This window comes from Lithobates pipiens, unplaced genomic scaffold (assembly GCF_037356315.1).
Source record: "Lithobates pipiens isolate NorthernLeopardFrog02 unplaced genomic scaffold, aLitPip1_a1.2 Scaffold_24, whole genome shotgun sequence".
In the NCBI taxonomy this organism is placed as follows: Eukaryota; Metazoa; Chordata; class Amphibia; order Anura; family Ranidae; genus Lithobates; species Lithobates pipiens.
The window spans coordinates 11566038-11593296 of record NW_027507786.1 but is presented as its reverse complement, the minus strand read 5'-3'; the positions used below and the strand labels follow the sequence as shown (position 1 = coordinate 11593296).

The window sequence follows — 27259 nt, the reverse complement described above, 5'->3', positions numbered from 1 at the left end:
TTGGTGACCATGTCCATCCCTTTAAGACTACAGTGTCCCCATCTTCTGATGGCTCCTTCCAGCAGGATAATGCCCCATGTCACAAAGCTCCAATCATCTCACCACTGGACAATGAGGTCCCTGTCCTCCAATGGCCTCCACACTCACCACATCTCATCCAATAGAGCGCCTTTGGGATGTGGTGGACGGGGAGATTGGCATCATGGATGGGCAGCCGACAAATCTGCAGCAATTGTGTGCGACTCTCCCTAATGGGGGGGGGGGGGGGGGGCACAGGCAGCAATAAAAAGTCGCAGGGGTTCTAATCCCTCTCCACTCTACCCAAAACTAAATTAAAAAGTTTTGCCTTTAGTTATACTTTAAATAGAAGATTTTTTTTTCTGAAAGAGAGATTGGGGGAGATTTACTAAAACTGAAGCAGACTCTGCAGACCATCGCTCATAATACTCAGCATGACGGCCAGGCAACTAGCATTTTCAAGAGGGTGAACAATGGAACCCCCCCAAATTACTCTTTGCTTTTACTTTAAGACAATTCCAAGCCAAAAGTTGAAAGTCTGTTTGTACACTGAACCCCCCCCCCCCACCCCCCCCCCCCACCCCAAAAAGTTCAGCACCGATCAGTTGTGTAATGGCTGAGTAATTACAAGGACAACGTTCCTCTGCGGTGCAATGCTGAGGACACACATCCCCAGGCTTTCTATATATTGGGTGAAAGTGTAAATCACCTGATTTACTAAGGTGAGGCGTTAGGTGACATGAACCTGTTTTTACTGCAAACATCCAAATAAGGGCAAGACAAGTGCTAATTTGTTTTCTTGTTAAATTCCTTATGCATATGATGGTCACTACACCGTATAGAACTCTCCAGTATATAGGAACCAAAACCCCCTTCATCATGTCTGTGTGTGCAGCGTATTGATGGTGCCATCTAGTGGCCAAAGTTTTGAGCATCTGCATTTCCATCCCAACCCTCCATTATGCATTGGAGATTGTGTCCCTATGTATATATGCTTGTACATACATAATTTAATTATATTTTATTTATAATTTTTAATATTTCTTTTTTTATATTTACATTTTTCACTTTGTTTTTTTTTTCATTCATTTAAAATTATAATTGATTTTTATTACCCAATTACGATTTATCATTTATTATATTTTAATTTTTATATGTTATATATTTTAATTTATATTCATTGATTTATAATTTCATTTATTTTTTTATATTTTAATTTATATGTATTTATCATTTCATGTATATTATTTAATTATATATTTATTATTTTTAATATTTCTTTTTTTATATATTTTTTTTACACTTTGTTTTTTTCATTTATTTATTTAAAATTATATTTATTTTACCCATTATGATTTATCATTTATTATATTTTAATATTTATATACGTTATATATTTTTAATATTTTAATTTATATTCATTTATTTATAATTTTGTTTATATTAAATTATATTTTATTTATTATTTTTAATATTTATATTTTTATATTTATTTTACATTTTACACTTTGTTCTTTTCATTCATTTAAAATTATATTTAATTGATTTATATTACCCAATTATGATTTATCATTTATTATATTTTAATATTCTAATTTATATTCATTTATTTATAATTTTATTTATATTAAATTATATTTTATTTATTATTTTTAATATTTATATTTTACTTTGTTCTTTTCATTAATTTATTTAAAATTATATTTATTTGATTTATATTACCCAATTATGATTTATCATTTATTATATTTTAATTTATATGTATTTATCATTTCATTTATATTATTTAATTATAATTTAATGATGTTTTATTTATTCTTTTTAATATTTTTTTATTAATATTTTTTTTACCTTTTGTTTTTTTTCATTTACTTATTCACAATTATATTTATTTTACCCAATTATGATTTATCATTTATTATATTTTAATATTTATATTTTTATATGTTATATATTTTTAATATTTTAATTTATATTCATTGATTTATAATTTTATTTATTGATATAATTAAATTATAATTAAATACTATTTTATTTATTATTTATATTTTTATATATATTTTTTACACTTTATGTATCCCATTCAGCAGTATACAGCTTGCTGATCCGGGTCAGTACATCATAGGGACCTATGGGCACAAGCTTGGATTGTGGTGACTCTGCATGCCAAAAATGTGTACAAAAACATTCTCTGCTCTGTGCCAAGCAGGCCAATTAAACTGGACCCTTGTACATAGCCGGTGCTGATTTGGGTCTAGTGGTCCCTGATTTGGCTTGTCCTATACTTGCTATCTGCCTGTATCAGCCTCGGCTTGCACCACAACCATGCTTCCGCCTGCTCCTCTAGATCTGCTCCTCTGATACTCACCCCGGCTTGGAACCTGACCCTGCATCGGCTACTGATTCTGTACTTGATCTGCATGCCAGCTGTTGATCCTGTATGTGTACATTGTATCTGTTGTTCTTGTGACCGGTCCCCTGCCTGTCAGTGGGAGTCTCAGCCCAACCTGCGGGTCCCATTCACCTGCACCAGCATCCAACAGACTGGCGAGGTACTCAATGCCAACTTCTTGCCCTAACTGTCCACCCTATAAGGAAGCAAGGCTAGATGTATGGGATAGGCCATATAGATGGGGGGGTTCCATATTTTTACAGTGTTTTGTCATAAAGCACTATTTATTTATGATTTTTGTGGTGTGGACACCTTTTTCTAGGGTGTAGCCAAGGGGCGCTAGGGGGTCTCCACACTTTTTAAATACGGGGGGGGGGGGGTAGGGGTGCTATCGTACACTCTACAAATATGCTCAGGTCAAAAAATGAATGGATAAAATGTAAATAAATGTATAAAAAACAGAAGTCCTCTCTTCACACCAGAAGCCTCACCATCAATAAGAGTCCCCCCTTTAATATCAGAAGTTCTCCATCACTTCAGAGCCCCTTTACTAATAAGAGTTGCCGCAAATATAGGGGGGTCCCTATCAGAATTCCCCCCATACATCAGGGTTCCTATCAAGGTCCCCCACACATAATTCTCAATCAGAGTCTCCCCTTACATCAAGGTCCCTATCAGGGTCCCTACATACATCAGGGTTCCTATCAAAGTACCTCACACGTAAGGATCTCTATCAGAGTCCTCTATAACATCAGGGTTCTTATCAGAGTTCCCCCATATATCAGGGTCCTTATCAGAGTTCCCCCACACATAAGGATGTCTATTAGAGTCCTCACTTACAGCAGGGTCCCTATCAGAAATATAAACAAAAAAGTCAGTGCTACTACCTATACATCACATAGAAAGCAGAGCTCCCGGGTGCTCGATCCACAGTCGCTGGGCAAGTAGAGAAATGAAGAAAAGATGATTGCTCTTTAAAAATGTTGTATTAACAAGCCACAGTGACTAAACACAAATATGAAAGGTTGACACGTTTCAGCCTATAAGGCCTTAGTCATAACCACCACTTATGACTAAGGCCTTATAGGCTGAAACGCGTCAACCTTTCGTATTTGTGTTTGGTCACTGTGGCTTGTTAATAAACACAACATTTTTAAAGAGCAATCACCGGAGTGCGGATCATCTTTTCTTAATTTCCCTATCAGAAATCCCCCATATATCAGGGTCCTCAGAGTACCCCCTTACATTGGGATCCTTATCGGAGTTCCTCCTTCAGGGTCCTTATCAGAGTTCACCCATATATTAGGGTCTCTATCAATGTTCCCCCATACATCAGGGTCCCTGTCTGTATCCCCCCATATATCAGGATCCCTATCAGAAATCCCCTATATATCGGGGTCCTCAGAGTATCCCCTTACATCAGGATTATCGGAGTTCCCCCTTCAGGGTCCTTATCAGAGTTCCCCCATACGTCAGGGTCCCTGTCAGTATCCCCCATATATCAGAGGGCTGTATAAGGGATTTACTGGCAGAAAAAAAAATGTTTTACTATCCAAAGTTAAAAACAACAACAAGGGCATTAGATTTAATAGATGGAAAGAAGAAAAAATGACTGAAGCTTTAAGAGTTATAATGGGTTTGATTTTTGATCATTTTAATATTTGATATTAATCAAATCTTTCACCCGCTATTCAGGAAGGAAAGGTGGCAGTTCTTACCCGCTGGTGATCTCATCGCTCCTTATGTTCTTGCTGAGGACATCGCCGTCGCTCATGTATCCCGTGGCATCCACGTTCACACTCTCCATGTCCAAGTCGTCGCATTTATCAGAAAGGTCGCCATGACCTAGGTTCCCTCTGGCCGCCAGCTGTCTCCTGAGGGGCCCGGAGTACATGTAGCGCCCGGACTCGCAGCTTATAAATCGGTTGGCGCTGGCTCGTTGAGGGTACCCGTTGCCCATGGAGGGGGCATCGCCTGCCTGCAGACGAGGGCTGGATTGTCCCAATCTCCACGTCAAAGGAGTCGGTCGGGAGGCAAGGCCGAGGATGCTGCGGCCGCTGATTTCAGTCGTCACGTTGCTGTCAAATGTTGTCTCCAACGTGCTGAGAAAAGAGAAAAATATAATAGTTATAAACACATTATTGACATTATAACAAAATAAACACATTATTGATCTGTTACAGTCAATTTATTATAAGGAAACTTTCCAACAATAATCTTCCCCAACCAATAAAAAAGGTTACAAAAAGCAGACTACAAAACATACAAACACACTCACAATGCTTTAAATAGACATGTGCAATACGTTTCGTCCCGAATTAGTTTTTTAACAAATTTTCAACAAATTTGTTCATTCGGAAATATCCGAATTAACGAAAACCCGTTTAACAAATTTTTGAGAATATTCGCAAAATTGGAAAATTCGTAAATTTGAAAATGCTTTAAATAGACATGTGCAAGTTTAGCCCCAAAATCATTTTTTTAATGAATTTCGACAAATTTTTCCGAATATTCGTAAATTCCAAAAATTTGAAAACCTGAAATAATAACTAACTAATAATAACTTAACTATTACTAACTATTAAATTATAGGTATTAGAATCTCATTTCAAATGCGTCTGTTAGTGAACAAAACAAATACAAATGTATCAGAAATGAGGAATTCCGTATCTAAACAAATAGAACGTAATGAATTAATAATAATAAATAATAATACTAATAAAAAACGTATTATTATTATTATTTATTATTAATTTGTTACGTTCCATTTGTTTAGATGCGACATTCGTTATTTCGGATCAATTGTAACTTCGGATAAATTTGTATTCGTTAACAGCCAAATATGAAAGGAAATTCCAATACCTATAAATGTAATAGTTAGTTTTTCTTTAGAATTTTCGAATTTACGAAATTATCGAATTGCAATCATGAGGCATGACTAGGGCTAGGGCAGCACGGAAAGAGTCCCCATCAGCTTGCGATGTTAGTGTAGCGCCAGTCTTGTGGGGCGGACGGGGCTGAGAGGCAAATTAGTCTGGCGCCCCCATAAACACTACTTCCGGTATGCGGGTGGCCAGCATTCCGCAACTGGGGGGGTGGGGGCACCGCTTCTAATTTTGACTGTCCTATCATCCTGGACCACAAGCCTTCCTCGCTGTGCTATGTTTTCTGCTGCACCATTGGCATGGTTATATCTTCTTAGTCCTCTCCATAAAATGATCAGAAATTTCTGCTTATTGTAGAACTATAGGCAACGCTTTTTTTTTCCATTTTGGAAAGAGCAGGGGAGGGTTATAGCCCCTGTCAATTTTTTTTTTTTACCATCCCTGTCCCATTGCAGAGATTTCCCTTCACTTCCTGCCCCATATCAAAACAGGAAGTGAGAAATCTATGCAAATGAAGGGAATCCGTTGCGTGACCCCCTCAGAACCAGTGTCCCTACTCGAAAATTTCAGGGTGGGTCTTAAACAGCAAGGGGAGTGGCCTTGACAGCAAGGGGAGGGTCATATTTAAATTAGGGAGTTACGAGTTTAGTCAGGCGGAGGGTAGCACAAAACCTAAATACACTACTGATCCCTACAATACACGCTATGCCCAGGGCAGCCTCCTCTTCTGCCCACCACTTGTCCCGGCCCTGGATGGTGAGATTTTAAAGTGAATCAATTTGTGGTTATTAAAATGTTTTAAATTCCTACAACTTCCGATCTTGTAGATAATGGGCATTAGGAGAAACGAAGAAGGTGAATCTCCCAAACACTGCAAACACCAGCAATAAAGACCCGATTAGCCCTTCTCCTCACAAGTTTCTGGACAACAGCATGTACAATGAAGGGGGTAACCAGGATCAGACGGTACCTGTGCGTTATCTGGGTTCCCCTGAGGCTGGACATGGTCTCCTCCAAGTTCTGTCGAAGGTCAGCAATGTTTTTCACAGTTCTTAATCTCCGAGTTTCAGGATCTTCCCCTAGAAGCACAATAGGAGAGTATACATTACTAGGTATACAAGCCAGTGGAGGACAATATATTTTATATAATCAGAATGGATAAAAAAAAAAAAAAGACCAAAAGGTTTATAATGCAGCCGAGGCGCACGTTAAAGGATTAGCTATGCAGCTGAAAGAACCGTATTGTATTGGCGCAAAGAATCCCGAAACACGTTTCTTTCCTGGTTAAGAAATATTAATTAAAGTGGTTGTAAAAGCTAAAAGGTTACTTTTTTTTAACCTAAATGCACCTTTTTTTTTTTTTAATGTGCCACTTCCTCCCTTCCCCCCCAAGGTTACTTTCACACTGAGGTGGTGAGGGCGTCGGCGGTAAAGCGCCGCTAAAACTGGCAGCGCTTTACGGCCGATGCCCTCACCAACCCAGTCGTTTTAGCTGGGATTTTCGGCTGCTAGCGGGGCACTTTTAACCTTTTAAAGGATTCTTTGCTCCAATATGATTCGGTTCTTTCAGTTGCATAGCTAATACTTTAAAGAATGCGGCCTGCTATGGGGGGCGTGGAGCCAGGAACACTGGCGGGGGGACTTGAGAAGAGGAGGATCAGGGCTGCTCTGTGCCAAACCATTACACAAAGCAAAAACATTTGGGAGATATGGGAATTTATAGGTGCAAAAAAGCATAAAGACAACGAATGTATGTAAAAATAAATATATACAAATGGCTACGATTATCTTGTATGTATTGTTTTTATGACATTGCTCATTTAATAAAATTTGTATTTATTTTTAATAAATTTTTATTTAATTTAATTAAGTTAATTTAAATAAATGTTTTTTCCTATTTAAACAGGATGTTGGTGCCATATTTTATGTAGATTCTGATACTGGTCCCTGACATCATTTATAATTATTTAGAATTTTTTATTTAATTTTAATTTTTTTTTTGCATTTTAGTGTAAACATGAGATCTGAGGTCTTTTTGACCCCTAGATCTCATTTTTTTTTTTTTATATTACGTTCTATTATTTTTCCTATTACATTCCTTGTAATAAGAATAAAAGCGATCCAAATTGTTTTTTTTTTTTTTTTTTTAGGACAGCTTCAAAATAAAAAATAAAAAGTAAAATAAATAATTAAAAAAATAAGACAAATTTAAAGTGCCCCATCTCACGAGCTTACGCACAGAAACGAGTGCATACGTAAGTCGTGCCCACATACGAAAACGGTGTTAAATCACACATGTGAGGTATCGCCTCGATCGTTAGAGCGAGAGCAATAATTCTAGCATTCCTGTGTAACTCAAAACTGGTAACCTCTAGAAATTTTTAAACCTCGCCTATGGAGATTTTTTTAAGGGTAAAATTTTGACGCTGTTCCACGAGCGGGTGTAATTTTGAAGCGCGACATATTGGGTATCAATTTATTTGGCATAACATTATCTTTCACAATATAAAAAAAAACAATGGGCTAACTGTACTGTTTTCTTATTTTTTAATTCAAAAAAAGTGTACAAAAAATTGCGCTTGTGAGACCACTGCGCAAATACGGTGTGACAAAGTATTGAGACGACCGTCATTTTATTCTCTAGGGTGTCTGGAAAAAAATATAGATAATGTTTGGGGATTCTAAGTAATTTTCTAGCAACAAAAAAATGATTTTAACCTGTAAACACTGAGTCAGAAAATTTTTCCAAGTCTTTAAGTAGTTAAAAAATAAAAACATGCACATTTCACGCAGTTTCTCAGCTTAAGAGGGAGAGATAAAAACAATGCTCAACCGTGCGTTTTTGATGCCCCCCCCCCCCATCCCTGACCACAAGGCCTAAAAGTTGTATTAGTGTCTGCAGAATGGATTTTTTCCATCTGTTTATGATTGGAGAGAAATGTGTGGCGGTTTGGATACGTTTTTTTGATTTATTATAATCGGAAATAAAAAAATAAAAAAATAAACAAAATGTTTAAAAATATTTTCCTTTCCTAGACTTCTGTTTGTAATATCTGTCAGGAGCCCAGTGCAGACTTCTTAAAGGGAAAGTACAGTCTATATTCAGGGAGGACATATTTTGAGTGTGGTGCGTTTGCTCTAAGGTCATATTTATATGTTTTTACTTTTCATCCCCTTCGTGTTCTGCCCTGTATGAAAAAAAAAATCCATCATACTGTAGCACCCTGATGTTTAGGCAGGGATGCTATCAAATTTAGTTGCCCTGGCCGATTATTAGAAGATCAACTGATTTCACCCTAATTTTGGAATTGCTGCACTTCTCTCTTCTGTCGCTAGGTGGCCAGGGGTATGGTGACATTAGATAAGGGCATGCAGGGACAGTATCAGCCAATGGGCAGCGATTTTCTTAGATCCCTTGGCCTGCTGGGAGAACCTATTTATTTGGGTGGAGTCAGGTGATCGGGGTTCTGTGCCACCTGGATGGCTGTTTTATTCTCTAGGGTCTCTAGGTGCTAAAAAAAAAATGTAAAATAATAATAAATTAATAGTAAAAATGTATATATATATATATATATATATATATATATATATATATATATATATATATATATATAAATATATTTATATGTTTGGGGGTTCTAAGTAACTTTCGAGAAAAAAAATACAGATTGGAGATAAGTGTCAGTATTGGCCTGGTCTTTAAACGGTTAAGCCTTATTGGTGGTGAAGGATGAGCACAGACAGTTCTCAATGCAGCACACTAGGAGAATAGGCGTTTGCTGCTGCCCAGACCAACCAGATTGTGGCGTTCCTGTATGGGAGCAGAGTGGAGGGATGATGGGACCCTGCATGTAGCAAGTACAGTACATTACAATGCTGGTCATTGATGAGACTCACCAGTCAGATCCTCCAGACAGGCCGTTCCCGGTTTATTGTACAGCGTTGGTTCCATGTGTATTCCACCCGTACTGCTCTCCACCGAAACATTCCCTTCACTGTCTGCCTGCGACCTGCACAAATCAGACACAAAAGAATAAACTTGCAGCAGATTCATCCTACATAATTCATTACTTTTCATCTTCAAACTGTCACTTCCACTCATTCCGGCCATGCCAGATCCACGCCGAGTGCTGCCCATGCCAACGCTGCCAGCTGGCAATGTGCACTAACCGGCTGAGAGGCAGAAGGTAAAAGGGAAAAATGGAGGGGATTCTCAGCTGATGCATACTGGGTTATTATTACTATGAATATCATTTTTGGGGTCAATAAAGAGGAAGAGAATCTCCACGTTTCACTACTATTTGTGTTCCCCTTATAGAGATTCCACCTCACTTCCTGGTCCCTGGGACAGGATATGAACAGAGAACTGAATAGCAGCTTATGTCTGTCACACTGATCCCGGGGCCCTTTAATCCCCTTATTACGTTCCCCCAGAGGGCCACCTTCCTGCTATTTTGGGGTCCCCCCAATGGAACCCAGCCACATGTGAGACCTTTGTGACCCTGGTAGTTACGCCACTGTCAGTAGTTTTTTTGTTGTTAAATTTTTTATGATTTTGTTACCATTTTTTTTTTTTTTTTTACAATCTTATTTTTTATGATTTTTTTCCAGATTTTTTTGGGGACCCCCATGGGGGGGGGGGGGGGGGGCTTTGGTGAAACAGACCGCTGATGTCTCACTTTTGAGACAGAGAAAGGGATTGAAGACAGATTCATGATTCCCTTTCTCTGCAGCCTCAGCTGCACAGGATGATTGAACAGGAAAAGCTATGTACAGAGCTTTCCATTAATTTATAAACTCTGGAGCATGCCCGCAAGGTAACCCCCTGGGAGAGCGCTTCTCACAGGGGGTTATCTGATGTGGGGAGGAGCTGCGAGAGCCGCAGAGGGACCCCAGAAGAGGAGGTTCGGGGCCACTCTGTGCAAAATGAGCTGCACAGTGGAGGTAAGTATGACATGGTTGTTATTTAAAAAAAAAAAAAAAAACAGGAACCTTTAGTGTCCCTTGAAGCATAGGAAACTGTGTTTCCTATGCTTCCGTATTTGAATGAACAGGAAGCCTCTGTACAGAGATATTCCTGTCTATTCATTCTGTGAAGCTGAGGCTGCAAAGATGGAGATTGAGGATTGTGTCCTCAATCTGCTTTCTCTGTCTCAAAGGTGAAACATCAGAGGTCTGTGTGGATTTATGATATTGCAATTTAAAAAAAATGGTAAAAAAAAAAAAATGTAAAAAAATGAATTATTAATAATAAAGAATAATAAAATAAAATGGTAAAAAAAATAATAGATTAAAAAAATAAATAATAATAATTCGAATAAAAATAAAAATGTGGTAAAACATAATAATAAATAATAATAATAGTGTAAAAAATAAAATAAATAAAAAAAAACTACTGACCCCATCCACTGCCCTACTGACTGGCACCATTCACAGTCCAACTGACACCAGTGAAGGAACTACCAGGGTTGCAAAAGTCGCTCTTGTGACTGGGTCCTGGCATTTGGCCACCATGGGGGGGGGGGGGGGGCCAAGACAGCAGGAATGGGGATCACTGCAGAACATGTGAAAGGGTCCCGCTGCAGGAGTAAAGGGCCCTGGGATCAGTGGGAAGGGCTGGGTTTCTTGCACCGGGGCCCTGAAGTTTCTAGTTACGCCTCTGGTGCTGGGAAATGAAAGTAAACCTGTTGCTTTGCTCTGACACTGTTGGCATGGATATATATTGTATGTGTAATCTGTCATAGGAATTTGGTTGACCAGTCTTGCAATTTACAAGGTAAATGGCCAACATGGTGACACCGCTATCCAATACTGCAGCTTTGCAGTTTCAGATTCAATCAAACAGGAAAAACGTAAGTTGATGCCAATTTCAATAAATTTTATCCAAAAAATAACACGAGAATGATGAAGACTCCATCCCTGTGATCATTTCCTATTTTTCATGAATCACTTGAACTGTCCAATGAACAGGCTACTGACCCGGAATGCTGAAAAACAAGTCAGGAAAAATAGATTTTAACAAACTCGCAATTCTTTTGAGCATTCCAGAAATATTCTGGAATGAAATTCTAATAAAACGGACACTGGAGGGCGCTGTGGCTCCGGTTGAGCAGACAAGCAGCGGTCTCTGTTATTAGGAGTCCTCCTATTTACACAGGTTGTTCGGATTTCTGGTCTGTAGCAGAGGATTAAACATTGTATTTCCTACCAAGAAAACCCTCCTTTCTCCAGGAACTCCCACCCACCCTGTAACTATCCCCTTCCCAATGCCCTGCAGGTCATTCCAGAGAGACGTTCCGGGTGCAGCATACCTAGAATCCCTGGAACAGTCATATTCTGATAAGTGCATAAAGCAGGTCTGTTGAGTATCTGTAAATGTATAACTCCTTCAAGGGTTAAAGCCCTTACTATAAAACACGGTCACCAAACTTTCTAAACAAAGGGCCAGTTTACTGTACTTCAGACATTGGGGGGGGGGGGGGGGGGCAGACTGTGGCCATTGGGATAGAAAAGGTCCTGTGGGAAAAAAAAAAACAATGTACACTCTTTGTAATTCTGCCCCATTGTTGGTGTCCATAAGAGGAATTTTGCCCTATCATTGTGCATCATCCTTGGTGTCACTGGAAGGAATTGTGCCCCATCATTAGTGTCATTTGGGCCAATCGTTGGTGTCATTGGGAGTAATTGTGCCCCATCATGGGTGGCACAGTGGTGTAGCGGGTAGCACTTTCGCCTAGCAGTGAAAAGGTTCGCTGGCTGAAATCCCAACTACGACACTACCTGCCTGGCATTTGTGTGTTCCCCCTGTGCCTCAGCGGGTTTGGCACTCTCTAGTTTTTTTCTATTGATACTAGTGACGTCACTCCCATGCCGTCAGTCACGACACTTGCTAGTTTCTTCACAGTGCATGCACCAATGACATCGGCGCAATCATCTTTGATAAATAATAATTCCAGTACCTACAGTTAAGCTTTATTATAGGCATACCTGTAGGTGCAAGGGGTGCAACTAAGGTTTACAACCTCTTTAAAGGGGCTGTAAAGGTTCATTTTTTATTTTCTAAATAGGTTCCTTTAAGCTAGTGCATTGTTGGTTCACTTACCTTTTCCTTCAATTTCCCTTCTAAATGTTTTTTCTCCTTTGTCTGAATTTCTCACTTCCTGTTTCTCCTCAGTAAACTTCACACCATGTTCTGGCTGTTTAGTCAGCCAGAACAGCTTACTGAGGAGGAACAGGAAGTGAGAAATTCAGACAAAGAAAACAAACATTTAGAAGGGAAATTGAAGAAAAAGGTAAGTGAACCAACAATGCACTAGCTTAAAGGAACCTATTTAGAAAATAAATAAACAAACCTTTACAACCCCTTTAAGGTGGGTTATTGTGTAGACTTTCCTTCTACTTTTAAATTTATAACAGAAGCACTTTCATTTCCACAGCTCAGGTTACGCTGCTCCCCCTTCCATCAGTGACTTGAGCCTTTTAATCTCTAATGTAAACACAAGGTAGGTGTGCAGGAAGTGGGGGGGGGGGGGGGGGTGTGGAGAGCAGACTGTTGAGTCCCTACTTGAATGCATTGCTTTTTCTTGTGAATTTGAGGACAATTTGCTCCACAGTACCTGCACCTACAGAGATCAGTGAAGGTTTGTTTTAAAACTTAATTGCTGCTTGTTAAGCCTATAATGCAGCCTTTCTCATCCTTTTCAACACAGAGGAACCCTTGGAATAGTTCTCCGGTCTCAGGGAACCCCTGCTAAAAATGTGAAATCTACAACTCATGATATATTAGTGTGATGGTCGGTGGGAAGAATGGTCCTTACACTTGTGGTCATTGGGAAGAATTACCTCCTTACAGATAGTTAAAAAGATCAATGGTATCAGTGGGAACTTATCTGAGAGGCAGAAATTTCCCAATGCTGAAGGAACCCCTAGCAACCTCTGGAGGAACCCTGGTTGAGAATCACTGCTATAGGGGGTGGGGGTTATTTACTAAAACTGGAGCAGTTCTGCATAGAAACCAATGAGCTTTTAGGTTTTATTGTCAAAGCTTAATTGAACAAGCTGAAGTTAGAAGCTGATTGGCTACCATGCAGAGCTGCTCCTGATTCTGAGTGCTCCAGTTTTAGTAAATCAATCCCAACCTCTCGATACAAATGTCCATAGCCTGTTCACGTTTCAGCTTTACACCGGGGCTTGAGCACAAAGCTGCTTTAATTCATCTTCTAATCACACACGTTACCTGTACATGAAAGGTGCGACGGTGGCCGTGTTCGGGTGATTATACTGCTGTTGAGGTTGAGGTAGCTGGACACTGACTGTGTTACTTCCTGTCGTCTGTGTATTCCCACTGGGTCCATTAGCAGGCTGGGCTCCCCCTGTGCTGGACACCCCCTTTCCCCCCTCAGAGGAGGCCAAACTAGACGTAGAGCTTGAATTCCTATTGTCAAGCTTCTGAAGAGACAGCCCAGAACTGGTCTTCCCACTCCGGCTCCTCTCCCCATCCTTGGCTGAGACTGGGGCACTTGAGGACTTCCCTGGGGTGGCAGCTTTAATCCCTGGTTTTGGTATTCCACTGTGAGAGGCGGCAGAGCCCTCCTTCTTGCCCCCTTTGGGGATGAAGCTGGCAATCTTTGAGGATTTTTTTGGCATGTCGGCGGAAGCGGGGGCGGGTTCCTCTTTTGTTTCTTCTTTGACCTCCGGCTTTTCCGTAACGGAAATCCTCTTGGCGACCTCTTTGTTCTTATCTTTTTCTTTCTGTTTGTCCTTTTCTTTCTCGCTGCCTTTTGGAGAACTTTTCTTGTTTGTCAGGGCCCGGCCAAGCGTCCGTTGAGCGATGCCCTTGAGCGCTATCTTGGGGCTGTTCGAGGATGGGCTTGTGCTGTTGGCGTTTCTTATGGTGCTCTCCATTTCCTCTGCCTCCTCGAAGCTCGGGAGGGTGTTGAGTCTTTCACAGCTGGTATCCCGAGAGCCCTCTAGACTGGTTTTGGAACCCCCCTTGCTATTGAACAGTTTTAACTTCTCCAGCATAGATTTCTGATTGTTGGGAGTGGGTTTGGGGGGTTCTTGAGGTTGTTTAGAGCTGTCCGGCATGGGTTGCTTGACGGACAGAATGGAAGACGTGTTGGTGTGCTTTGCACTAAGGGATTTGCTCCTCCAAGGTTTATTTGCAGAGTTAGGCTGGGGTATGGCTGAGTTGTTAGCGGAAAGCGTTGCAAATCCATTTTCATTCATTCCTGTCTGCTGTGAAACAGCACTCTCCGCCGGCTCTGCAAGACACAAAAAATATTATTGGACGTTGCTTTAAGAGTACCTGTCATATACACAATATCTGTATAGGGCAGGCTTTCTCTACCTTTTCAACACAGAGGAACCCCCCAAATAACTTTCCAGTCACAGGGAACCCCTACTAAAAATTACTATATCTACAACTCATGATACATTAGTGTGATGGTCAGTGGGAAGAATGTTTCTTACACTTGTGGTCACTGAGAAAAATTACCTCCTTAAAGTGGTTGTAAACCCTTACAACCAACTTTGACCTAGATTAAGGCTTACCTGTAGGTCCAAGAAATATCTCCTATACGGTTTAGATATACGGCAAATACGGCGCATGTGCCATAGACAGCGGCGCGCAGGCGCACTGGGACAGGCCGCAGATCGCGGCACTACGCCGCGAGTGTCGGCTCCCATGCGCATGCGCGGGAGTAACGTCATCGCGGCTCCAGCGAATCACAGCGCTGGAGCCGCGAGACCCCGAAGCCGCTCCGGGATCCATGGCAGCGGCGAAGAGGAAGACGGAGGACCGCTTCGGGGGCTTCGTTCTCAGGTAAGTTATTCATAATGAGCTAGTATGCTATGCATACTAGCTCATTATGCCTTTGCCTTACAGGGTGTGCTTTAAAAAAAAAAAAAAAAAATTGCCTTTACTTCCTCTTTAAAGATAGCCTCAAAAGATCAAGGGTGTCAGCAGGAACTTATCTGAGAGGAAGAAATTGCTCATTGCGCAAGGAACTCCTAACAACCAATGAAGGAACCTTAGGGGTTCTATGAAATCCTGGTATAGAGGGTACAAAACTGAAACGTACAGTTTGGATTGGCTGGAAAGTCTGCTTTCCAAACATAACCCTCACCATGCAATACAGGGATCTGAGCGCAGCTCCTTTGGTCACATGGACGCTTAATAAAATAAATGTTTAAGGTAATTGGCAGCAATTTGGATTGTAAAGGGATTTGTATATACGGAAGTAGTTAGTCTGCTTAATAGACTTCACATAGGGAGCAAAGAAGAGAAATTCATTATTAGGAGTTGTATAAGTGGACTGTCAGCAGTGAAAACTGCTAGTAAGAAAAATATCTGGGCAACGTTACAGAAAATAATTTATCTATACTTTGTAACAAAGCAACAGGGAATAATGTATATATTTATCTTTTCACCGAAGATAAAATGTATCAAAAGCAGAATATAGCAAAGCTTCAAGTGCACATTAAAGAGGATCTGCCGGCTGTATGAAAAAAATGAAAAGCCAGCAGGTACAAGTGCAGTAGCTGCTGACTTCTATTAAAAGGACCTTTCCCTGTCCAGGGATCCAGCACCGTCCTCATCCGGGCCGGTTCTTCACCGGTATTCAGGTCACCGGCCAGATATGTTTACTAAGGGAAGCAGGCTGTGACTCCTTGCGGCCTCACAGTGCGCATGTCCCATAAGGCTGTGGGCAATAGGGGGTTGAATTTCCTAGGCGATCCAAGCGGAAGTGGAAGTGGGAGTGGGTAACTGTCCAAACCAGGTACCCCCCCCCCCCCCACCTCCCTCCCAAAAAAAAAATGTATCCAAAAGTGATAGAAGAGGGTGGGAGGCAAAAAAGTGGAACTACTCCCTTTTAGGTGAAGTTCCTCTTTAAACCCACATCATTAAAAAAAAAAGATCAATAAATGGTGTATTCCATGCTGTTCATACTCACTATGGGATTCATTTTCTGTATTCTGCAAAAAACCTGGTTGATCCTGCTGCTCTCTATCTCCCCCTTATGTCCATGTCCCCAACTCAGCTAGGGAATTTGTAGAGCAGTGTTGGCAGCTCTGCACATTTGATTGGCCGGATTGAGGATCAGCGTTTCACCAGCGAATATTCATTTGCTGTTTTAACACACCTGGGTGGGCTCGGGTCACATGCTCTGCGACCCAAGCCCATCCTATTTTGAAGCTTATTAGAGCCTATGGTTCTAATCAGGTGCTTCAAAAAAAAGATCCATCGCCGCTGTAATTGATGCACCCGGTGACCCGAAAGGGGCCGGAGGCACATGAATAGGGGGTGGCCGCGGCGGGCACAGATAGATTTGTGCTATGCATGAATCTATCCATTGTGCATATAGGGGTGGAGAGGAGAGAGAGGGGGTGGCGCCCCTAATGGACGGGCCACTGTTGACCAACATAACATAACAACATTTTAGAGAGAGAAAGAGTATGGGAAGATATATTGTTATAGAGCTACTCAGAGAGGACCCAAAATGAATCATATATATACATATATATATATATATATATATATATATATATATATATATACACATATATATATATATATATATATACCCTGTTTCCCCGAAAATAAGACCTAGCGTGATTGTCGGCGATCAAAACAAAAGCTCGGTGATCTTCTTTTTTTTTTTTCTCCTCATGCTGACAGCCGAGGAGAAAAAAAAAAGGCGATCACCAGCTTATCTTAAAGGGACATCGGTCCCGAAACGGAAGAGGCAATTATGTCTCGTTTATAGAGTCTTAGGCCGCGTACACACGAGAGGATTGTCCGTCCAACTTAGTCCGCTGAAACACGGTTCAGCGGACAATCCGCTCGTGTGTGGGCTTCAGCAGACTTTTTCAGCGGACAGTCTGACGGACTAAGTCTTTCGGAATTTCCGTAATTTTGTCCGTCCAAACTTGGTTTCAGCGGACAGTCCGCTCGTGTGTAGGCAAGTTGGACGGACTAAGTTTGGCGCATGCTCAGAAAGGATTTACACGGCGAAGGTTGCATTGCAGTGTATAGGACGTAGAATTTCTAGTCCCGTCATACGTGCTGTACACGTCATCGCGCAAGCTTTCGGCGGACTGTCTGTTCATCGTGTGTGGTCAAGTCCGTTCATTCGAAAGTTGGACGGACTGTCCGTCGGATTGTCTGATGAACTTAGTTGGGCAGACAATCCGCCCGTGTGTACGCGGCCTATCAATGCCCACAAGTGCCACCTATCAATGCCCACAAATGCCACCTATCGATGCCCACAAGTGCCACCTATCGATGCCCACAAGTGCCACCTATCGATGCCCACCAGTGCTGTCAATCAGTGCCAGCTAGAAGTGCTGCCTATCAGTGTAACCGATCAGTGCCCATCACTGCCACCTATTGGTGCTCATCAGTGCCGCCTCATCAGTGTACATCAATGACAGACAAAAATTACCTGTTATAAAATTTTAAAACAAAATAAAATTATTATTTTTTTTTTTTAATTCTTACATTTATAAAAGAAAAATAAAAAAATCACACAAGTGATCAAATACCACCAAAAGAAAGCTCTATTTAAAAAATAATAAAAAAATAATTTGTGTACAGTGTTGTATGACCGCGCAATTGTCATTCAAACTGCGACAGCGCTGAAAGGTGAACATTGGTCTGGATAGGAGGGGGGGTTCAAGTGGTTAAACATCCATACAGCTTGCTAGATTTTGGACCACCTAAAATAGATACCGGACAACATCCCCTCTTTCACACCTGAGGTGTTATAGGAAGATTGCATCTCTCCTTGGATTCTTCCCGGAAATATCACACATGCCTAAAGACGAGGCTTCCATCACTGCCGGGTAACCGAACTCCACTTCTTATGGCTGAATGAAGTGACGGCGTGCGTTTTACCGCTCATCCACTCCACCAGAACAGCCAGTAATGGCGATAATGACCATGTAAGTGACTCTACACCAATCCATTCTGCAACATTTTACTACAAGTCGAGGAATTGCCTAGAACAGACATAACGCTACATAACGAGTTTAAAAGAAATCAGTCACATCTGCTTTTCCTTCATTTCTTCCTCCCGGTGACTCCAAAAAATGCGTTATGTCTTGAAACGGGTCCAGGAAAAAAAAAAAAAAACCGACCGCAAATCGAAATCATGTTTACCCGCAATAACCGAACAATGGTATAAGAGAGGGGAACCTAAATCCCTGAATGTTCCTCAATAAAAACGCAGGCTTCTGTGTGGGGAGAATCAGGGGGAGGAAAAGAAGCGGGGGGGGGGGAATCTCAGGATTTCATACTCGACTTTTATCTTCTATCAGCTGCTTAATATCTCCTAAGTGCACTTGGCCAGGAACCAGCTAGAAAAAAAAAAAAACTTTTCACTGAAAGGGTAATTCTATTCCGACAGATAAAAACACAACTAAGAAACTTGTTTAAAGACCGGTCCATCTGACAATGTGGGGCTTATTTACTAAAATTAAAGAGTGCAAAATCTGGTGCAGCTGGGCACGGCAGCCAATCGGCTTCTAACTTCAGCTTCTTCAATTAAGCTTTGATAATAAAGCCTGAAAGCTGATTGGAAGAAGTTTTTCATCACAGACAAGTCAATTTAGTAATAGCACCACATCACTTGATAGATTATATGAAGAAAGAGGGAATGGGATTTTTAAGGTGCAAATTAATTTGAAGAATCCTAACAACTATGTTATTCAAGATTTTTTTTTTTAGAAAAAATAAAAAAAATAGTTAAAAACACAACAATTGGCAAGTACAGATCTACAAGATTTTGTGGATGCAGCATAAAAGGATAGGAATTGCCAACATGTTTCACCCATATATCGGGCTTCTTCAGGGGATGCTGTCCAGCTAGAGGTACAAGCCTTCTTGGTCTCTTGAAATATTGATCAAATCACTAAAGGGTCTCAGGTGTCTAACTGCCTCCTAAAAACCATGTGCTAAACGTGACCATAGGGGGCATTCAAGGACCGAAAAAACAAAGTTCTGCAGTTGACTCAAAGCCAAGCGACGAATGTTGTCTAAAACTGCCAGAACTTATTGATAGAACTGGCATTCGATGACAGCATGTGTATGTCCCTGGGTTCCAGCAGCCGGGACATGCACGTGCTGTTGTTGAATGCCAGTTCTATCAACAAATACTGGCCAATATTGACCAATATTTCAAGAGACCAAGAAGGCTTGTACCTCTAGCTGGACAGCATCCCCTGAAGAAGCCCAATATATGGGCGAAACATTTTGGGAATTCTATCCTTTTATGCTGTATGCACAAAATCTTGTTAATCTGTACTTGCCAATCGTTGTGTCTTTAACTTTTTTTTTTTATATAACATACCGGTAGTTGTTACAATTCTTCAAATAAATTTGCACCTTAAAAATCTCATTCCCTCTTTCTACATATAAACTGGAAGCTGATTGGTTTCTATGCACAGCTGCACCAGATTGTGCACTTTCCAGATTTAGTAAATCAACCTCCATATGTATATGACACCGGGGCCCGCAACCCTCCAAAGCCCACCGCTGCCTGCAGGAGCCTGCAACCTTTCGAAACCCGCTGCTGCCTGCAACCTGCCAAAGCCCACCACTGCCTGCAGGAGCTAGCAACCCTCTGAAGCCCTCTGCTGCCTGAAACCCGCCAAAGCCCACTGCTGCCTGCAGGAGCTAGCAACCCTCTGGAGCCCACCGCTGCCTGCCAGAGCCTGCAACCCTCTGAAACCCACCTCTGCCTGAAACCCACCAAAGCCAACTGCTACCTGCAGGAGCTAGCAACCCTCTGAAGCCCACCGCTGCCTGCAACCTGCCAAAGCCCACTGCTGCCTGCCAGAGCCCGCAACCCTCTGCAACCCACCTCTGCCTGCAACCTGCCGGAGCCCATGACCTACCAACCGGGGCCTGCAGGAGTAAGTGCAGGGGGGGGGCAGTGAGATGCCACTGACCAACGGGGGGGGGGGTTTGCCACTCTCCCCCCCAAAAAAGCGCCGGCTGCCACTGTTGGGGAGAAATGTTGAAGTTGAAAAGTTGAAAGCATTGTCAGGGCGAGTACTTTGATCTCTGTGAGAGGTAATAAATACACGGACACATTATTTAGCATGCTGTACTTAGCATGAAATACTATCCGACGCTGGGTCCACTGTCCAAAAAATATTTTTTTCTAAAAATGTTATATTTTGTATAACTTGCTGTATATAAAGTTATATCGATGCTTAAAAATGGGCTTTATCAACATTTACAATAGATAAATACAACATAAATAAATACAACAAACAATTACAACATAAAAAAAATACAAAAAACAAATAAAACAAATAAATACAACAAACAATTTACAACATGAAAAAAAATACAACAAATACAACATAAATAAATACAACGTACTAATATAATAACAAACTGTCAAATACTGGAAGCAAAACGCTACAGTAACAAACATTTACACTCCTCGCTGGATACACGGCGCTGTCAGGAGGAACGTCCATACAATCTCGCCTGTGTCATGCGGCGGCGGCGGAGGAGGAGATCGGGGATCAGCATTGTATCCACAGCTGGAGTGAATTTAGTTTTGTATAGAACTTATAAACGGCCCATATCCTCTCCTTTCAGTCTGGATTACAGCTGGTCACCAATAGCTACTGTATGCCTGTCTATACACCCCCAATTATCAGGATGGCCCCTTGAGTACCACAAAGTTTAATTTTAATAAATGGTCATCAATATACTGCTAATTCCTCCTCTACATTTGTAGAAAATCATTTATCTAAATATATTAATATTAAAGCTTCTTTTTTTTTATTAAAATAATAAACATCTATACTTACCTGCTCTGTGTAATGGTTTTGCACAGGAGCAGCCCTGGTCCTCCTCTTCTGGGGGTCCCCCCATAGACAGCTCTTTTCTATAGGGGTGCTCATGCAGGTGTCCCCCCTGAGCCACCCTATTGGCATAGAGCGATTGTTAAAAATAGGGTTCTCTGCGTTCACTGGAGGATACAGCTCTATACATTCATTACAGTACACAACTCCATGCGTTCATTGGTGGAAGCAGCTCTCTGCATTCATTGGTGGAAGCAGCTCTCTGCATTCATTGGTGGAAGCAGCTCTCTGCATTCATTGATGGAAGCAGCTCTCTGCATTCATTGGTGGAAGCAGCTCTCTGCATTCATTGGTGGATTAAGCTCTCTGCGTTCATCGGTGAACGCAGCTCTGTGCGCTCATCGGAGGACGCAGCTCTGTGCGCTCGTCGGAGGACGCAGCTCTGTGCGCTCGTCGGAGGACGCAGCTCTGTGCGCTCGTCGGAGGACGCAGCTCTGTGCGCTCGTCGGAGGACGCAGCTCTGTGCGCTCGTCGGAGGACGCAGCTCTGTGCGCTCGTCGGGGGACGCAGCTCTGTGCGCTCGTCGGGGGACGCAGCTCTGTGCGCTCGTCGGAGGACGCAGCTCTGTGCGCTCGTCGGAGGTCGCAGCTCTGTGCGCTCGTCGGAGGTCGCAGCTCTGTGCGCTCGTCGGAGGACGCAGCTCTGTGCGCTCGTCGGAGGACGCAGCTCTGTGCGCTCGTCGGAGGACGCAGCTCTGTGCGCTCGTCGGAGGACGCAGCTCTGTGCGCTCGTCGGAGGACGCAGCTCTGTGCGCTCGTCGGAGGACGCAGCTCTGTGCGCTCGTCGGAGGACGCAGCTCTGTGCGCTCGTCGAAGGACGCAGCTCTGTGCACTCCTGCTCAAGATCATCATCTACTGAAGGCGGCACTATACCCAGTAGGTGATGATCTAAAGCAGGAACCGTTTCCTATAATGAACAAAAGAGAAATAAAGATCCTTATCGCTGCAATACAATTTTGTAAATTGAGCCCAACGAAGGGTCTGCTGCGTTGCAATTATTTGAAGCTATGAAAAAAACAACAACTAGGGATTCCGACTTTAAAGGCAATTTGGACCACATAAATTTTTATAAAAATATATATTTTATTTGTATATACATCAAAAAATCGCAAAAGCGAAACGCAGAAGCTAAAAATTGCATATGTGTCGAATTCGGGCTCAGTCACATAGAGAAGCCATACACACTACAATATGATATGATTGTACAATCTCCTTTAAACATACAAAAACAAGATAATATGAGGACACACCTAAACAACCCATTCAGTGTATACTGTACATTCTTGCTGGTAGATCTGAGGAAGATTGTACCATTAGACTGTATAGTGTATGGTCAGATCTTGCAGCATTTATACAGTCTGTAGAATCTCCTCATCATCCAGGGCAGCAGCTGCTGATGTACAGTATATGGCAGACGCTGAATCAGACATGTACTACATACAGCCAGATACAAATTGCCGGAGAAAAGAGAGAGATTTGCAGTTGCTGTGACCTGACCCTACAAAGTGAGAATGTTGGGAGCATGTGAGAGTTCACATTCAGCAATGGATCTCCCCCCCCCCCCCCCCCCCCCATACACAATTCATAGAGAGAAGAGGGAATAATTGTGAAGTATGTTACTCACCTTCCCTGCCCCATAGTGCCGGCTCCACGCTGCCTGGATTTATTACTACAAAGTCTTCTGTGAGATGTACTAATCTCTCCACCCTCCACCAGACTCTCTGCCAGCCGCCTCTCCACCCCCCTCCCATCCATACAAGTCCCCATCCCTCTCTACAGCTCTCCACCTCACTGACCTCTCAGTTATATGTCATAGAGCTAGAGAGAAGACTCATTCATTCACAAAAGGCTCTGTGTCACAGGAGCTTACACTCTAATGTCCCCCCACAGTCACACACTATTATTATTATACATTTATATAGCTCTGACATATACTGCAGTGCTGTACAGAGAACACTGAGCCAATCACATCACTCTCTGTACCAGAAGAACTTACACTCTAATGTCCCCCCCCCCCCAATCACATCAGTCTCTGTACCAGAGGAGCTTACACTCTAATGCCCCCCCCCCCCCCCAGTCACATCAGTCTCTGTACCAGAGGAGCTTACACTCTAATGCCCCCCCCCCCAGTCACACACTATTATACGTTTATATAGCTCTGACATATACAGCAGTGCATTACAGAAAACACCGAGCCAGTTATATCAGTCTCTGCACCAGAGGAGCTTACACTCTAATGACCCTCCCCAAGTCACACACTATTATTATTATACATTTATAATATAGCTCTGACATATACCGCAGTGCTGTACAGAGAGCACCGAGCCAGTTATATCAGTCACCAGAGAAGCTTACACTCTAATGTCCCCTCCCCCACAGCCACACACTATTATTATTATACATTTATATGGCTCTGATATATACCGCAGTGCTGTACAGAGATCACTGAGCCAATCACATCAGTCTCTGTACCAGAGGAGCTTACACTCTAATGTCCCCTCCCCCACAGTCACATCAGTCTCTGTACCAGAGGAGCTTACACTCTAATGTCCCCTCCCTCACAGTCACATCAGTCTCTGTACCAGAGGAGCTTACACTCTAATGTCCCCCCCCCCCCCACAGTCACACACTATTATTATTATACATTTATATAGCTCTGACATATACTGCAGTGCCGTACAGAGAACACTGAGCCAATCACATCACTCTCCGTACAGAGGAGCTTACACTCTAATGTCCCCTCCCTCCCACAGTCACATCAGTCTCTGTACAGAGGAGCTTACACTCTATTGTCCCCTCCCTCCCACAGTCACATCAGTCTCTGTACAGAGGAGCTTACACTCTAATGTCCCCTCCCCCACAGTCACATCAGTCTCTGTACAGATGAGCTTACACTCTAATGTCCCCCCCCCCCCCCCCCAGTCGCACACTATTATACATCTACATAGCTCTGACATATACTGCAGTGCTGTACAGAAAGCACCGAGCCAATCACATCAGTCACCAGAGGAGCTTACACTCTAATGTCCCCCTACAGTCACACGCTATTATTATTATACATTTATAGATCTCTGACATATACCACAGTGCTGTACAGAGATCACTGAGACAGTCATATCAGTCTCTGTACCAGAGGAGCTTACACTCTAATGTCCCCTCTCCCACAGTCACACACTATTGTTATTATTATACATTTATATAGCTCTGGCATATACCGCAGCTCTGTACAGAGAACACTGAGCCAATCACATCACTCTCTGCACCAGAAGAGCTTACACTCCAATATTGCCACCATGGTCACATAAAAGCACATACGAGACTATTTCGGAGAAATCAGATTAAAGGGGAACTCCTGGCAAAACGTCCTTTATAGACACAGTGGGAAAGGGGTTAGAACCCCTGTGAGGTTTTCTTTGCTATTGGTCTCCCCCCGCTTTGGGAAAGGTCCCCCCCATCTCTTTTTCTCTGTGAGGAGAACCTATAGGAAAGCCAGTCATACACAGGGAGGGAGGTAATACAAACACAATACTGATGGGAATTACACCCAGAATCTAATCAGTGGCTAACTTCTTTATGCGATTAGCTGAGCTGTTTTAGTACGGGGTCATTATAAATGTCAAATGAAGATCTGAATCTGTTTATATTGCACAGTCTTCAAGTAATTGTGTATTTCTGCAGCCAGAGGGTTCTCCATACATTTTCATTCAATTCGGAGTTTGCGCTGAGAGTTCATACAAAGAAGAATTTGGGTCTGTGCCGCCTTCTTTACCCTTGAAGAACATTGTGCGTTCAGCGCAGTGTGTGCGTTACATAACATTACATAGAAGAGCCCAGATATCAGATGTTATATAACAGGAGCTGCAGCAGGGAAGGTGGAAATCACAGGGTGACTAAAGCCTTCCTCAACCCTTTTTTGGCCTGGAGGAAACCTTGAAATAATTTTCAATGCTCTGAGAACCCCTGATAAAAACCAAATCATTGATGATCAGTGGGAAGAATGTTCCTTACATTGGTGATCAGTGGGAAGAATGTTCCTTACATTGGTGATCAGTGGGAAGAATGTTCCTTACATTGGTGATCAGTGGGAAGAATGTTCCTTACATTGGTGATCAGTGGGAAGAATGTTCCTTACATTGGTGATCAGTGGGAAGAATGTTCCTTACATTGGTGATCAGTGAGAAGAATGTCCCTTACATTGGTGATCAGTGAGAAGAATGTTCCTTACATTGGTGATCAGTGAGAAGAATGTTCCTTACATTGGTGATCAGTGGGAAGAATGTTCCTTACATTGGTGATCAGTGAGAAGAATGTTCCTTACATTGGTGATCAGTGGGAAGAATGTTCCTTACATTGGTGATCAGTGGGAAGAATGTTCCTTACATTGGTGATCAGTGGGAAGAATGTTCCTTACATTGGTGATCAGTGAGAAGAATGTCCCTTACATTGGTGATCAGTGAGAAGAATGTTCCTTACATTGGTGATCAGTGAGAAGAATGTTCCTTACATTGGTGATCAGTGGGAAGAATGTTCCTTACATTGGTGATCAGTGAGAAGAATGTTCCTTACATTGGTGATCAGTGTGAAGAATGTTCCTTACATTGGTGATCAGTGAGAAGAATGCTCCTTACATTGGTGATCAGTGGGAAGAATGTTCCTTACATTGGTGATCAGTGAGAAGAATGTCCCTTACATTGGTGATCAGTGAGAAGAATGTTCCTTACATTGGTGATCAGTGAGAAGAATGTTCCTTACATTGATGATCAGTGAGAAGAATGTTCCTTACATTGGTGATCAGTGAGAAGAATGTCCCTTACATTGGTGATCAGTGAGAAGAATGTTCCTTACATTGGTGATCAGTGGGAAGAATGTTCCTTACATTGGTGATCAGTGAGAAGAATGTTCCTTACATTGGTGATCAGTGGGAAGAATGTTCCTTACATTGGTGATCAGTGAGAAGAATGTCCCTTACATTGGTGATCAGTGGGAAGAATGTCCCTTACATTGGTGATCAGTGAGAAGAATGTCCCTTACATTGGTGATCAGTGAGAAGAATGTTCCTTACATTGGTGATCAGTGAGAAGAATGTTCCTTACATTGGTGATCAGTGGGAAGAATGTTCCTTACATTGGTGATCAGTGTGAAGAATGTTCCTTACATTGGTGATCAGTGTGAAGAATGTTCCTTACATTGGTGATCAGTGAGAAGAATGCTCCTTACATTGGTGATCAGTGGGAAGAATGTTCCTTACATTGGTGATCAGTGAGAAGAATGTCCCTTACATTGGTGATCAGTGAGAAGAATGTTCCTTACATTGATGATCAGTGAGAAGAATGTTCCTTACATTGGTGATCAGTGAGAAGAATGTCCCTTACATTGGTGATCAGTGAGAAGAATGTTCCTTACATTGGTGATCAGTGGGAAGAATGTTCCTTACATTGGTGATCAGTGAGAAGAATGTTCCTTACATTGGTGATCAGTGAGAAGAATGTTCCTTACATTGGTGATCAGTGAGAAGAATGTTCCTTACATTGGTGATCAGTGAGAAGAATGTTCCTTACATTGGTGATCAGTGGGAAGAATGTTCCTTACATTGGTGATCAGTGAGAAGAATGTTCCTTACATTGGTGATCAGTGGGAAGAATGTTCCTTACATTGGTGGAACCAATTGCCTTCAGAAGTCACCTAATTAGTAAATAGAGTCCACCTGTTTGTAATTTAATCTCATTATAAATAAAGCTGTTCTGTGACACCCTCAGAGGTTTGTTAGAGCGGTGGTCATCAACCCTGTCCTCAGGGCCCACTAACAGGCCAGGTTTTATGTATTACCTTGGGGGGATGCAGACTAGAATACTGCAATCATTGAGGAGCAAATTATAATCACCTGTGATGTATTTCAGTTATCTTGCAAACCTGGCCTGTTAGTGGGCCCTGAGGACAGGGTTGATGACCACTGTGTTAGAGAACCTTGGTGAACAAACCTCATCAGGAACACACCAGACAGGTCAGGGATAAAGTTGTGGAGAAGTATAAAGCAGGGTTAGGTTGTACATAAATCTCCCAAGCTTTGAACATCTCACGGA

General features: G+C 42.0%; 1 protein-coding gene and 1 long non-coding RNA gene across 2 annotated transcripts in view; one reads left to right on the top strand and one right to left on the bottom strand.

Annotated features, from left to right (window-relative positions):
* The window catches only part of LOC143929667 (uncharacterized), a 33275-nt gene extending 28687 nt beyond the window's left edge, over positions 1–4588 (top strand). Inside the window, exon 2 of the long non-coding RNA XR_013262560.1 lies at positions 4106–4588. This is a non-coding gene — a long non-coding RNA (uncharacterized LOC143929667). The remainder of the gene's footprint in view (positions 1–4105) is intronic.
* The window catches only part of NAV2 (neuron navigator 2), a gene marked incomplete in the record, with an annotated part of 348087 nt that overhangs the window by 134254 nt on the left and 186574 nt on the right, over positions 1–27259 (bottom strand). The window contains 4 exon segments of the mRNA XM_077453608.1: positions 4129–4512; positions 6266–6374; positions 9193–9305; positions 13532–14558. Coding sequence (XP_077309734.1) covers positions 4129–4512; positions 6266–6374; positions 9193–9305; positions 13532–14558 — 1633 coding nt within the window.